The sequence below is a fragment of the Coturnix japonica genome, chromosome 1 (genome assembly GCF_054131305.1).
Source record: "Coturnix japonica strain WE chromosome 1, WE-NBRP24, whole genome shotgun sequence".
Taxonomy (NCBI): domain Eukaryota; kingdom Metazoa; phylum Chordata; class Aves; order Galliformes; family Phasianidae; genus Coturnix; species Coturnix japonica.
Window position 1 is genome coordinate 151,913,802 of NC_140663.1, and position 14,468 is coordinate 151,928,269.

General features: G+C 37.9%; 1 protein-coding gene across 12 annotated transcripts in view; it reads right to left on the reverse strand.

Moving 5' to 3' along the window:
* Nucleotides 1-548: 548 nt before the first annotated feature.
* The window catches only part of EPSTI1 (epithelial stromal interaction 1), a 47,102-nt gene continuing 33,182 nt past the window's right edge, over nt 549-14,468 (reverse strand). For 5 of the 12 annotated variants that reach the window (XR_014948611.1, XR_014948607.1, XM_085554390.1 and 2 more), the window contains 5 exons: nt 11,268-11,351; nt 8,635-8,708; nt 7,410-7,515; nt 2,411-2,451; nt 549-1,157 (listed from right to left, as the gene is read on the reverse strand). Coding sequence is in view for 4 of the 12 variants with exons in the window: in XM_085554390.1 (XP_085410516.1) it covers nt 2,431-2,451; nt 7,410-7,515; nt 8,635-8,708; nt 11,268-11,351 (285 nt within the window). In the remaining 8 variants the exon portion in view is untranslated. Of the gene's footprint in view, nt 1,158-2,410; nt 2,452-4,975; nt 5,150-7,409; nt 7,516-8,634; nt 8,709-11,267; nt 11,352-13,735; nt 13,917-14,468 lie in introns of those variants that run through there. The other 7 variants (XR_014948605.1, XR_014948604.1, XR_014948609.1 and 4 more) reach the window with 2 other exon arrangements.

Consider the following 14,468-nt stretch of genomic DNA (forward strand, 5'->3'; position numbering starts at 1 on the left):
CTCCTGTACTTTTAATCAACATCAGCTGGCTAGCAGTCTAGCAATATGAGAGGAGAGAGTATTTCTATGAGGCAGAGATAACCAAGAGCAACTATAGAGAATCCCAAAGGAAAAAGGAAACAAAGCAACATCCCAGGTTCAGAAGAAAACTTTGGGTGATCCAACATGAAATTTCCATGTTGCAACGGCTATGGAAAAACACTGTGGCATGCCTGAGTACTAAAAAAAATATTGCTCAGGAAACTTCTAACTTTGCATAAAATTGTACTTGTAAATGCAGTGGATACTTTTGGGCTGCATGGCCTAACACACTGTGGATCCTTCTTTTTCATTAGAAATATCTAGGTCATGAATCTGACTTTCAGAAAGCATTGAAGTGTTTCTGTTTTCAGAAACAGGAATATGGAAATAAAATTCCATTAGAATAGAAAGAAAGGAAAACTAAGAAACCAGAGATAACATGCTAGTACTTTTCCCCACTTGTGTAATCAACGCAATATAGGAAAAGTGAAAAATTGATGTGTAAAAGATTGAATACACTGTAAAAGTTTCCAGTATTCAAGTTTTATTTCTTTAATTTTGTACTTTTCTAAATACATTTTCAAAATAGCCCATCTACAACACACACACTTGCTTCTTCTTGACTCTCTACTGTTCAACATACATTAAGAAGTACCTCAAACCCCCCCAAAACACCAAAAAGCAAGACTGGAAAAAAAGCAGCATCACTTTGCTCCCAAAGGATAGCAGTATTATTTTATCCTGTTCAAGTCACTGGAAGTTTGTGGCTGGGCACAGTAAAGAAGTAAACTCAGATATTTATTTCTACAGCTTTTGCAACCACCAACATCTTCTTTCTGTGAGATCCTAAAGGCTAGCATAATTGCATTCTGCAAAAGGCAAAACAATTTAAGAAGAAGAAGAAAAAAAAAAGACACGTTCACTTATTAAAAATTAATTAGGAATTTCATAATCAGTTGCCTCAAACTGTGTGAATAATGACAGCTAGAAACCAGTCTCTGCAGATTACTCATGAAGTGGGTGTGAAGATGCAATCAGGCTAGGAAAGAAATCACATTGATAAAAGAGGGCTTTCTTGGAGCTTTTACAAGGTCACTTGGCCAACGCCAGATAAAAGAGAATATTTCTCTAGTACTCTGTAACAAGAGGAGGAAAACAGAATTAGAAATTATCTTTTGCACCAAAAGTAAAAAAAAAAAACAAAAAACAACAAAGTCATACTAGCCTAGGATTAAGACCACTGGAAAATGAAGCCTCCATTATTATTTTTTCTGGCAGGTTTTAGTTTTTCATTCTGTAAAGCACTCATGAAGGGATTTCTATCTTTTTGCAAATTAAATTCACAAAACATTCTAATTATCTGCAGACGTATTAATAACTCTTTGAGCAACATATTAATGTAGCAAGCTGAAATGTGTTTTCAAAACAACATTAAAATAAAGGTTAAATAAGTACATCCATCCACAATTCTCTTACAGTTCATATGTAAATATATAATTGGTACTGTAGATAATGCGTAAAACAACAAAGAACTCACTGTGTTCAACTCCTTCAGCTGCCCACAGTATACAAAACCTAACAGTACTGTGAGCTGCAAGAGGTGGTCATTTCTTCCCCTGTAGGGAACTGAATTTATCTATTGATTGTAATTTCTATTGTGAATTTAAGTTACTTTTTAATAACAATTTTACTCCTCCTAAAACTGCAAAGATGACTCATGCGAAGCCAATTGCATTATTTAGATACTATTTTTAGGATACAGCCCTGTCACAAAAACACTAAAATTACTGTTGGAGCAGAAAATGAGAAAGAAATTGTATAAGAAACTAAGAATAGTCCATTCACAGATGAAGGGCTAAAAGCAAATGGTTTTCCAAAGTTTATTTCATTTTTTAATTCCTTTTTCAAAGATCTAGCTTTCAAACAAAGCTTGAAGGCAATTTGAATGCCATATGCCAGTACCTTGCCTTGGAATTCCCCAAGACTACAAGTGAAGGCTCTGCATAAGCCTTTAAATCAGAACTGGGAATTAGGGTATGGAACCCCTTTCAGCAAAGAACATAGGTGCGCTGAAGTTTGCAAAAAGGTCATTTTAATGCAGATGGCCTCATTTCTCTGATGCAATATTGGTGTTTTACTGACAGTCTTTATCGATACTAGCAGTCTCCATTTTTGTGCACGGGAAACAGCAGGAAGAAGTAGAAAGAACAAGTTTCAGATTTGGGATGCATCATTGCATAGTTCCATGAAGATTTGGAAAACCATTATTAAAATGCCTTCTCATTGTACTTGAGAATTAAACTACAAAAGCTATCACAATGAAACAGCAAATATGGATCCAAATACCAGCATTAGTACTGACGAGAAATAACAAATCTATTCTTCTTACCTTCTGGCAATATTAATCCTTTATTCCAAGCAGTTTGACTCCTAGATGAATAAAAATGCATTAGTGCAGTACAGTAGAAAGAGACACTTATGTTAGGAACTAAGGTTATCAGGTTGGGTGGGTCTTTCCTGATTACTTGGTATCCTTTGCTGTCTTTTAAAACTCTATTTAAAATAAAAGGTAAGCGCTTGTATAAGAAGATCCTAGTTCCATTAATAAATATTTCTTTGATTTGAACTACCTATGAATAGTGGGATGTACTGACTTGGGAGATAAGCTTGGTTTAGCTTAAAAGAATCAATCTAAAAGTGTTCTAAGTATCTTAGATGCCTTGATTCTTTCTCAGTCTCACACAATTCAGAAGAGTGAGAGGTTTCTTTTGCTCCCCCCTAGACTCCCAGTATTCTTTCTCAGGATGAGATTTTCATAAGAAAGAATGATTGAACTCAAAGTTGAACCAGACAGAACACATCTGAATATGCTATTTGACAGCTTTGTCAGAGCTAAATCATTAACTCATCTACCTGGACCTACTCATCTTAGAACCCTCAGCTAATGCTTCTGCTGAGCAGTTTCTTATTTTCCTTCATCATTCTGATAGAAAAGATTAGCTCGTTATTCTCAACAACTATCACAACAAAAAACAGTTTTAGGAGAAAAATCAAATAATCTTTCTAAAACATACTGCATATAGACTAACCAGGCTAAATTAGCTAAACCTTTCTTTGTTAAAAGAAATTTAACCATTGGGGATGGCAAGTCTGCTGGCAATGGGCAGTAATTACATTAATCTCCATATGTTGAGTTTGTTTTGCCCATTCTTGTAACTGGCAAATATTCTCTTCATCTCAACCCTTGAGTCTTTTTTTCATCATATTTTCTCCTTCTGTTCTTTTGCAGAGGGGGAACGAGAGAGTAGGGCGGCAAATCTGAGCTGCCCATTGGTGTGAAACCATCACAACAACATGCTCCCACTCAGGCTGGTAGCAAATATCATAAATCTGGTTGACACTCTAAAGTGGTGTTCCCATGGAGCATGTTGGAACAAATAAAACAAGTGCTAATCCACAAACCATGTTCATTTAAAGCAGTTTTACACCCAAGTGGTGTTATTTTTATCCAGCATCCATTGAGTTTCCATTCACTGTGGGGGAAAGGAAGAGAATGTACTGTTGCCCTACACCTACGTGTTCAGGGCATAGTTATTTCCCCTTCTAAATATCAGTGTATTAACAGAATGAGTAGAGTCAGCATCTGAGAGAGCATTTCTCATTCATATGCCTGACACGGGGTTTATAAGAGACACGGAACAGGAATGTGCAATATGTCATGTTATCTTATAGATTCTGGGTTTACTAGAGCCTAGAGAGTTCCAGCATGACATCCAGTACTTCATTAAAGAAGAGTAGGCATATAAATTTCATCTATTCACCATGTGAACTATCTCCATTAACAGAATAGACAAAAAGAGTCCTTGACATCACTCACTTTCTACTCCAAAAAAATAAACAAGGGCTCTGCTACAGGCCTGCCATGCATTAGCACTTGGCCTTTGCAAATGACACAGTGCTTCGGCAAGGGAGACAGTGCATCTCAAGGGAGTAAATATCAAAACATGCCACTGTTTTGAAGCTATTCTTTTGTGAAAACAGAAGTGATTTCATATGTAAGTAAAACTGCTCAGTTATGCCAACACAGTGAACAGATATTGCCTCAGTTATAGGTCTCAGCTGTGTAAGGACTCAGTCTTACTGATTAAACTTTGATGTTGAAATGACAAGCATTATCTTTTTCTCTCTTGTCCTAAAAGGTTTATACTTATGTTAAAGTCAGTGGCTGCACGAAAGACATCAACATTTTCTTGATAGTATACAGGAAAACTCGAGACTTCCCCAAACATTCAGTAGCTCAACACAAGTAAGTGGAAACATTAATTTATCTTCTCATTAAAAAAGCACACAACCACCTGGAGAACACCTTGATATTTATAACCAAAAGGTGAGAAAATATTAAGTTCATGAAGATACTTCATGAAATAACAACATACAAATATTCCCAATAAAACACAATTTGTCTGGAAGGCAGAGGAATAACAAAAACTAAATAGCAACTAGTGTAAAACCGAACACAGCAACTGCTCTCTTCTCTCCTGACCAAACACACACAATAAAGTTACCTTCCTCTCTCTTTCCAAGCCCATCCTGATATCCACTGTTCAAACACTGCTACTCCCAGCCACTGTATCTCACAAAGTGCAAATAAACTGAATTATCTGTGAGACTTATATACCCTTTTCAGACTCAGTCGAGACTGGCCAGCAGGTTGGAAACGTAATTACATGCATACAGAATGACCACAAAAAAATTCTTTTCTGTAGGAAACTAGGCTAATATAAGTAATAATGAAAAATACAGCAGTTACATCAACAATGGCACAACATTCAGTTTCTGTAAGCATAGAGCTGTTGTGACTTTGAAGAGCTCAGTCAGGAAGAAAAAGAAGCAGGAAAGAACAAATATTTCCTCTTCGATGCCACTACAAAGAAGGAGCAGGCTCAAAACTTACCTGCAGGTCTTAACTTTGGGAACCCTTTCCTTTTCTTTTCATCTTAGTTTATAATCTGACTTGCTTCAGTTAGCTCCTTTGTAATGCAAAACACCATGTTGCAGACAACGACTTGTAAGGTACCTTTGGAGTTCAGCTCTTTTTGCTTAAAATCCCAAGGGAAGGGAGAAGAGCCTGGATATAATCAAAGACACTGAGGTTGCAGCCTCCAGCCTGTCTAAGAGAGATTCTTGCTCTTGTTACCAATACTCATTGTAATTCTTCTCCTTGATGGCATCTTCTTATGTACTTTTTTCCTTCCCTACTTTGTTCAGTCTTCTGAAAAATTCATATATTGAGGTATATATGAAAAACAGACAACTTAAGTGCTACCCAAATAAGACAGGCTCCTTGGGAACTATTCAGTAAACATCCAGAGTAGGAACTCTATCACTTCTACATTTAGGGATTTGTTTTAATTATGTTGATGAATTCTTTGAATACACATTAAAAAAGATTGGCTGTAGACATTTCAGAGCTGTCTGATATTAAAACTATGCCTGGGCTGAGTGCATTAGTGCAGTGGTACTGTCACCCATCTTGGGGAATGGCATCTGTGGTAAAGGACTAAAGGTGAGACTTCATTTCTTCTGCATCCAGAGAAGCTTTCAGCAGGGACAGTGGATGGATGGAGATGCTGGAGTTCAGATACTGGGGCTGTTGGCTGTTACAGAGTTTATTTTACCAGGAAACAGTTTACAAACTGTGATAAAATATACAAAGTGAAATAAAAAGAATAATTTCCACCCTTGGTTAAGCAGGCACCAGCCAGCAGACTTTACCATTTGCCCCTTTCTAGGCATTATTTTCTTCTGTCTTACCTGAAGTCTAACACTGCTATCCTCAGAAAAAATCCCTCAGACCTGCCATAGAGAGCATTCTCTTATTCATACTCCTTTACTGAGTTTGGATATCTACAGCTCAGCTTCCCAGGAAGACCCAAGACCCTAGCCAAGACCCAAGACCATAGTCAACTGGTTCTTCCAGCAGCTACCAGCAGACACAATGGGAGACTGAGCTGACAGATCCTCCCCACTCTCAGCAAGACCAAGAGAACTGCTGTGCAGAGATCTGGCTTCAGTCTGAGGCTTCTGAGCCCTCCACCAAGCTTGCCCATAGCATGCAGTGATTAAGAGGCTCTTTTTCTAGTTCTTATATCTGGAAACCTCTAGGAGCAAGACTATCTGCTTTTCTGTCATGCCTTGACTTAGTAGATTCTTGAACCCAAGTTTTTGTAGCATTCATCTGACAAGAAACAAATCCACACCAAACAGTCCAAGCAATTCATCTCAGGCCAGGCAGATTCCCCTGCAAAGCCACGTTAACTAAACTTATCTAGACTTGTATCATTTTGCTACTCAGTCTGTGCAATTTTCAATTTCTACACTTTTGTCTTCTCAGCAATGGAATTTCACCCTGATAGAAATTTCCATAATGGAAATACTGCATCAACTGACCACTACATCACAACCCTGGCTAAGATGAATGATCAGACTTCCAGAGTCAGACCAAAGAAAACAGCTTTTCTCTTGCAACACAGTAATGCCAGGCCCCATATCACTTTAAAGATCATTGAGAAAAGTGGCGGGACTGTATTACCACACCCACCGCATAGTCCAGATTTGTGCCTTCTCATTTCCACCTGTTTGGGCTGATGAGAGATGACCTGCAGGGGTAGCATTATCCTAGCAACATCATCATCATAGCAGCTATGAAACAGTGGGTCATCTCCACTGTTGCTGAGTGTTACATGCACAGTATGTGGGCTCTTCTACATTGATGGTGCAAATGCATTGCTATGACGGTGACTGTGTTGGAAAATAGTGTTTTGTAGCTGAGAATTTGCTCTATCAAGTAGTAATATTGTGCTATTTGAATCTGTTGTAGATTCCATGGAATGAAATAGGAGGTATTACTTTCAGAGTGACCTATTTTAACTGGATATAGTCAGGTCTTCCTTCCTTGCCATAAGTTTACTCAGGAAGAAATGAACAGCTCTACTTTTCATGGTATTTACCACCTCCATTTTCAATATCATATTAAAATGTTTACAGCCTTTCCAAACATTTGTAAATGTATTTAAAGATTTCATTTAAAGATGTTTCAGAAAATACCATACAATTTCACTACTCTTGTTCTGAACTTCAGTAAGTACATTGGACTTGTACTACCTTCCATGCAAAGCAACCAAGTTCTGCTGCAAGATCAGCTGTTACTTTGTCTTCCCATTTGAACAGAATACATTTAAGACAGGATTTCTTCTTGAAAGCTACTGCAGCTGGCAGCCAACCAGGACTGTCATGCAGGCTAACTGCACAGACACATAACAGTATATGGGAAAACAGTCAATTTTCAAACAATCCCTTGCTTTAGTGCTCTGTACTCAAAAACTTACCCAGGCCTCATCACTGCAGAAGCCCAGACTCCCAGAATATCCAGGTTGGCAGAAGCTATTAGGTTGGGTTTTCTTCTGAAGTCGGTCCAGAAAAGCATTATTTACTCTTGAAGTAGAAAGAAAAATGAACAGTGGTTGAAGGTAGCTGAGGAGTTCACAAACTTGTGAAATAGAACATTCTCTAAGGAGCTTTCCCTATTCTCAGTTACACATCATCCCAGACTTTTCAAGCCTGTGCTGAATAACCACAGCCTATCATGATATAGGATGCCTTTCATTTTCACTTCACTAGGTGCGTTCTTATCTTGTGATCAATCTGTCATGATTAAAAGGCATACCTCAACTGCTATGAGAAATTGTCCCGAATTCTCAGTAAAAAGTCATCCTGCATGTGATTAACTTAAATAATCATATTCATAGAATCACAAGATTGGAAAGGACCTAAAAGATCATCTAGTCCAACCATCCTCTCATTGCCCCTGCTACTGCAAGCCACTAAACCATATCTTGTAGCTCCTCATCCAGGTTTGATCACCCTAGGTAGTCTTTCAGTCTTCATTAAACAAGGTTCTGTAAGTAGTGGTTTCCTATAGTAACAACCACTTAAACTTGTTACTAATATAACCAAGTTGTCCAGCTCAGAAACCACCTATAGCATTTTCTTGTACTGCTTTCAGGGTCTGCATACAGGTCAACAGGAAGAGGTGATCAGGTATGATAAAACTGGAAAACTACTATCTGATTGTGCTCTTTCAAGGTAGGTCACAGGAAGCTGCTACTAGGAAATTTAAAAGACTTTACATTCTTTGTGAAGATGAAGGGATTGGGAGAACAGGTAGAGTTCTCCTAATTCTTCCCAGTTGGAGACTGCAATCCAGACAGAAGGACAAGAGCAGACCAGCTGAATGAATAACTGCACAGAGAATTTTATAAGTATTTTTCACCAGCTGTCTTTAAATTGTCTTGAAACTGCTAATAGTTTATATCTCATGCTGTTCCCTGTGCTGATAAGAGAAATAAAGTGAATTCTGGGTCATAACACATTACTGTGAGCAGCTATAATGACAGATATTAGTGGTTTATCTGAAGACAAAGTTAAACCAGAGGCTACATCAGTGATACTCATTGCAATAGTCTTCTTAAGCATGAATGCTTTCAATTTGTAGTCCCATTCCAGATAGAAAGTCAAGTAATGTAATGTATCTTCCAATATTTTGCCTCATACCTCCTCTGTTCATTTTGATGTGCTCTTATCCTGGCTTCTTCTTCCTCCTTTTGTTTTGATTCCATTAATTGAGCCTGGGGGTGACAAAAGAGAAAAACAAAAAACCAACCCCCCAAACTTACTTTTAGTTAACAAGCCAATATTGAAAATCCAAGTAATTTCACATGGAGATAATGTCAACTAGAGCTATGTGCCATTTCTGCAACTTCACCCAATACTATTTAATTTGTTCATGTGGCAGCACTGAGCTCAGAACAGACCTCATTTTTCTGTACAGCATTGCATGGGATTAAGTATGTGAATTCAGACAGTTCCAGTCCAACATTTGAGTACACCAGCCTGCATGCAAGCTCTGTCCCTCTAGCAAAGTCCCTCTTCTTCCAGATAAACACAGTTCTACTGCACAGCCAGTGCCCATCAGCTCCATCTGGCCATGCAGAGCAAGGCAGAAGCACACAGCACCCTGCCCAAATGCTAGAATGCCCACAGCTCCTCTGACCCCCAAAATACTGTGAGGAAACCTTCCTATGGCACAAGGACAGCAGGGATCAGACCCTTCAGCCTCCCCAGCCCATTGGTTTGAATGTTCCAGCAGCTCCAAGAAGAAAGCTGAAGTCATCCAGCAGGAGCAGCCAGTAGAGTATGAAGGAGACCTCCAGCTCCCTGGGACTCCCCATAGTGAGGAAAGGACAAACAGTACCTACTGGTGTGGTGAAAGCATGTGCAAGCCCCTAGCATTGCAGCCTGCAGTCCCTACATTACATAGTATTAAGGTATACAAACAGTCTAAAAGGAACTTCTCAGAAGAGTAGAGTTTGCTTATACAGTTTTAGCTGTGCTTGCTAAGGAAACACGGCTTTCATGACTGTGCATTGCACATATTCTTGTTTGTCTGCCTCTTGCTCAATGTGCAGATTTCTTCTGGCTTGCAGGGTAAGGGGGAAGTGATGGGAGCCAACCTAGCCTTCATATTTTCCATAACAATTGAGTAGCAGTAGAAATAAGAATTAAAACAAAATGAAGTGGTTAGATAAAAGCTTCAGTAATGGAATGGAACTACAAGAGTAAAAAAAATAAAAATAAATAAATAAATAAATAAAAATCAATTTAAGTGGAACATTAAATAAAAACTATGCAATAAATGTATGAAGAAAATCAATAACTGTGAATGTGTTGTGTATCAATATTTGTCTAGCCCTAAAAGAAGAAACAGGATTAAGAAATAAAAAAGCCAACCTTTATTTTCACTGTTTTAAATAACTATTCAACCTGAAAATTAAAACCCAGTATCTGACTTTCCAATATGCTGAGTCCTCTCTTGGAGTAATGTTCTGAAATATATTTCATGTATATGATGCTGTGTTCAAAGTGTACTGAATATTTTTAAATCAAGCAATACATACTAAAACCTGTTCTAAAAAAAAATGCAACTGACAATACCTATACGTTTTATAGCTATGCTATACTAGGAGCTTGCACACAGGACAGAATTCACAATTACTTTAATAAATATTAGTTTGAAGTAGAAATAAGCCAACATAAATTGGAGGGGCAATTACTGGAGCCTTTAAAATACACATTATTTACAGCAGGTTTATACATAGCACATCACTCTGTGCAGTATGTAATAGCAATGGTGAATGCAAGGAGCACATGCCATTGTGTACCAAGACAGAGCAGTCTTAGAAGCAGTCCACATTTTCTTGTTCACCTACAGAAATCAGTATGGCATCTAAAGCTCTACACAATTCCCTTGAACCATGAACCTGATCTCTTGGGAAGTGTCCCTGCCCATGGTTGGGTGTTTAATAGCAAATAAAATCATAGAATGGTTTGGGTTGGAAGAGAACTCAAAAAATCATAGAATTGCAGAACCTTGATGTGGTCCCTTCCAACCTGGACCACTTGATGATTCTATTATTTGCTAATATATTTTTGAATGACCAGCGATTAATGCTGCCCTCTGCACATTTGGACAGTTAGACCTGGGTAAAAAACATACTACAGTGTAATAAGTACGCTTTGTGTAGATTATCTTTACATTGATCTAGTACCCAAAACCATGTCAGAGGGATGGCAGTGGTTGAGATGCCTTTCAGGCAATGCATGCTGAATATGCAGAAGTGAAGTTATAGTACAATTGGACAAATGAAAACTCCATTTAGGTGGTTAGCAAAGGAATGCAGAAGTGTACAGACTTGATAGCAAACCTGAGTGCTCCCACATACTTGTTTGGGACAGTGAGGCACATGGACTGTTTCTCTACAAAGAGACTATTCAGAATCTGAGATCATTAATATCTCAGTAAGATTACTTCTACCTGAAAGGCTGGAAATTGGTTTCCTTAGACTATGAAATTGGTCACCACAATCCAAAATATGCTTTGCACAATTGTTCAAATGGAGAGACAAGCAGAAGCAAGTCATCCAGATGCAAATAGCCATGAACCCAGAAGATACTTCTGTCTGTCCAAATTTTACAGTTTGGTTCATCTCTCTCACAAGATCTAAAAACACTGACATCACTTTCCCTAAAGAGAAGCTCTGTGCGTAGGCTACAAGTAATCAATGCATTTAATTGGTTTCACAGCATGCAAAAATGATACAATATGTAAACTGTTAATGTATAATTACCTTCCTCCGTTGTTCTTGCTTCATCTCCTCCAATCTTCTGTTTTCATCCTCTCGAAGAGCTTGCTTATATATACGGCTTCTAGCCTATTGTTCAGTAGAGAATATAGACATACTGGTGTGGGGAGAGGGAGGATCAACATGCCTCATTACCAATTCTTTTTACAAGTAATTAACAAACCAGAACTGTTTGAAGGATTACAGTTATTAAAAAGTCTGATGAGTTTGAAGACTAGTGTTTAACCAAGGAGTGGTGTAAAACCTTTCAGGCATTCAGTTTAGCTGAGTGTTCACCTGCACTTTACAACTAAGCAGCTACAGCACACTCTATTGCTTGTTCCAGTGGCATACATAAAGATATTCTGAGTAACTGATAAATGCAGTCAGGATATAAGATAATGAGATGGGGTGTTGTGGGAAGACAGAAAAGCACTGGAAGCATTACTAAAATAACAAAGCAGAAGGGAGGCCTGATAGCAGAGGGAGACACTAGTAGAGGTTCAGGTTGGATATTAGGAAAAATTTATTCTCAGGAAGAATAGTAATGTTTTGGAGCAGGAGATTTTCAAGAAAATGGTAGAGGCTGCACTGAAGGTCATAGTTTAGTGTACTGGTGATGATGGGTTGATTGTCAGACTAGATAACCTTGAAGGTCCTTTCTACCCTTATATGATTCTATGATTGTTTCCATATAAATACTGGAAAGGAGTGTGTGGTTGTAGGGCAAGAGAAGCTCAGAGATGAAGACTGCTTTCTTAGTTGGGAGTCAGGCAAGAGAACTGAAAATCTGAGCTATACATCAAAATTAAAATATTCACCTGTGTAGGTTTCCATTACAGTAACTAGATCTGGTCTTTTACAAGTTACAGTTCTCTTCAAAGGGCCAGCATACCATTAGGATTTTATAGGATCCTTAGGAACTTATACTGTGAAGTCTTCAAGCAGGTACAGAGCATAGCACACTAAATAATGAGGCAATATAATTTAATACAAGAAATGTGCAGGTTTGACTTTAGTGAAGAATTTGTTGCAGGTCTACACAGTGTTCTCAAAACTTGATATATGTGTGCAGAATGACACCATTAAAACGACAGCCACATAATTTGCTAAAAAGACTGAATAGAGAAAGTAATTATTAATAGCTCAATTTTGAACTGGGAGGAGTTGTTACATGTGTCCAGGGAGACTCATTCTGGGTCCAATATTATTCACTACTCTCTAATGGCTTGGAGAATTGTGTGGAGTGTATGTTAATCAACCTGGAAGACAATAAGACTCTTTACAGGACTGGTAACACTTTGAAGGCAGGATTAAAATTAATTATGAGCTTGATTAGTTACATGGATCAAAAAAAGTCACCAATGACAGAGCCACCCCAAAAAAGGTAAATTTGTTCACATGCATCAAGTAATATTTGACACTGCTATTTGAACTAGATGTACTGAATCAGTATCACTGACAAATAAGTGCTGCAAGGGAAAAAGAATTCAATCAACATAACATTGTCTCAGATTTGGTTTAGTACATTGACTTTAAGTAATAAAAAAAACCCCATATGTATATGTATGATCCCCCTGCCCCTCAACATTCTTATCCTGCACTTCCCAGTCTTATCACGTTTCCTGGCTTCAAATATATTGTTCCAGAATGGCTTAGTTACTTTAGACAAAGGAAAGATAAAAGGTAACATCAAAATTAGGGTATAAGACTCCCCAGTGGTTTAGCCTTTTGATACTATGCTAAGTTCATTTAGATATCAGTTTATTGGTTATGTGCTTCAGGTTCCTTACAAAGAGCACAGAAGTTGTGCGTATGCCTATATATAGATTGCATCTCATCCAAGTTGGTTGAAAAACTTCTTACTAAATGTATTATAAACAAATGGTAAATTGATTCACAGAGCTACAGAAATACTGCTGCAAGAAAGACATAGAATCATAGAATGGCTTGAATTAGAAGGGAACTGAAAGACCATCTAGTTCCAACCCATTGGAAAAGACTAGGCCTATCTTCCTGAGAATCACACATGCATAATATAATATAAATAAAGAATGGTATAGAAAAATAGTGTATTCCATATAGTTGGATACTGGCCATGTACAGCAATTACAATTACAGAAGTTCAATTCTGTAATTTGGCATAAATTATTAAGAAACTTTTCAAAAACTGCAATGAGAAAGAAATATATAAGTGAAAGATATATATATAAGTGAAATAAATGGCAAAGGTTAAAGGTAGAACCTATATACCTGAGAGAATTCAGTGTTACCTTAGGCATCCACCCACCCACACGTAGACATCACTCTAAAAAGCTGAAAGTCTTGGGGCCCTGAGATCTCTTATGTTCATAGTTCCATGCTCACATAATACAGAAGTCTGTTGAGCCTGGTTTTCTCTGCCAAAGAGCTAGCTCCTCACCATTCAGAGCATAGGATGCTTCAGAAGGAAGTAGAAGTAGTTTCAATACATCTTTCTTCCCATAGTTCTCTGTATTGCTTGTCTACTCAGGACTACAAAATATAGCCTGAAAGGCACTCTGTTACAACTAAATCTAGTGGATCCAACACTGCTGGGAAGAAGTTGTCATCTTAAAGTTATAAAACTGGTCACATGTTAAGATTTCTTCATGCTTATCAGAGACACAAAATGACCTGAGGAATAAAAGGGGAAAGAAACCTTCATTCAGTAAAGCCTTCCCTTTTCAAGCAAATGAAAATCAGGAAGAGATACAAGCAGTAAGAGTGGACTGCCATATACTCTGTTCAGAGCAATTTCTCTGTAAGGAGGGTCTTGCACATTTCCAAGGCTTCTGAGGAAACATACAGGAAAATTTTTAATTTCCTTACTCAGCTGTTGGTGTCCAAGGTTGTGTACAACAGATGGTTACCCAGATTAAATGTTTCCAGTTTTCTGCTGACTCAGGACTGTTGTTCATGACAGTAATTTCTGCCTACATTGTCATCCCCGAGTGGAAGATTTCTGTCTTCAGGGTTAATATTCCCCAGTGTAAGTTTTTATATCAATAGGAATTCTTGGTTAGACGTGGAGAGAATAATCAGATGTGCAAGAGGCTTTTTGAGGCAATTAGAATAATGAAACTTTAGCAATACTTTATCTATTCCCTAATTACACTGATACTTACGAGGCTCATTCAGACTGGGGCAAAGTCCCCAATCAGTCTAGAAAATCACTTTTAGGATGCA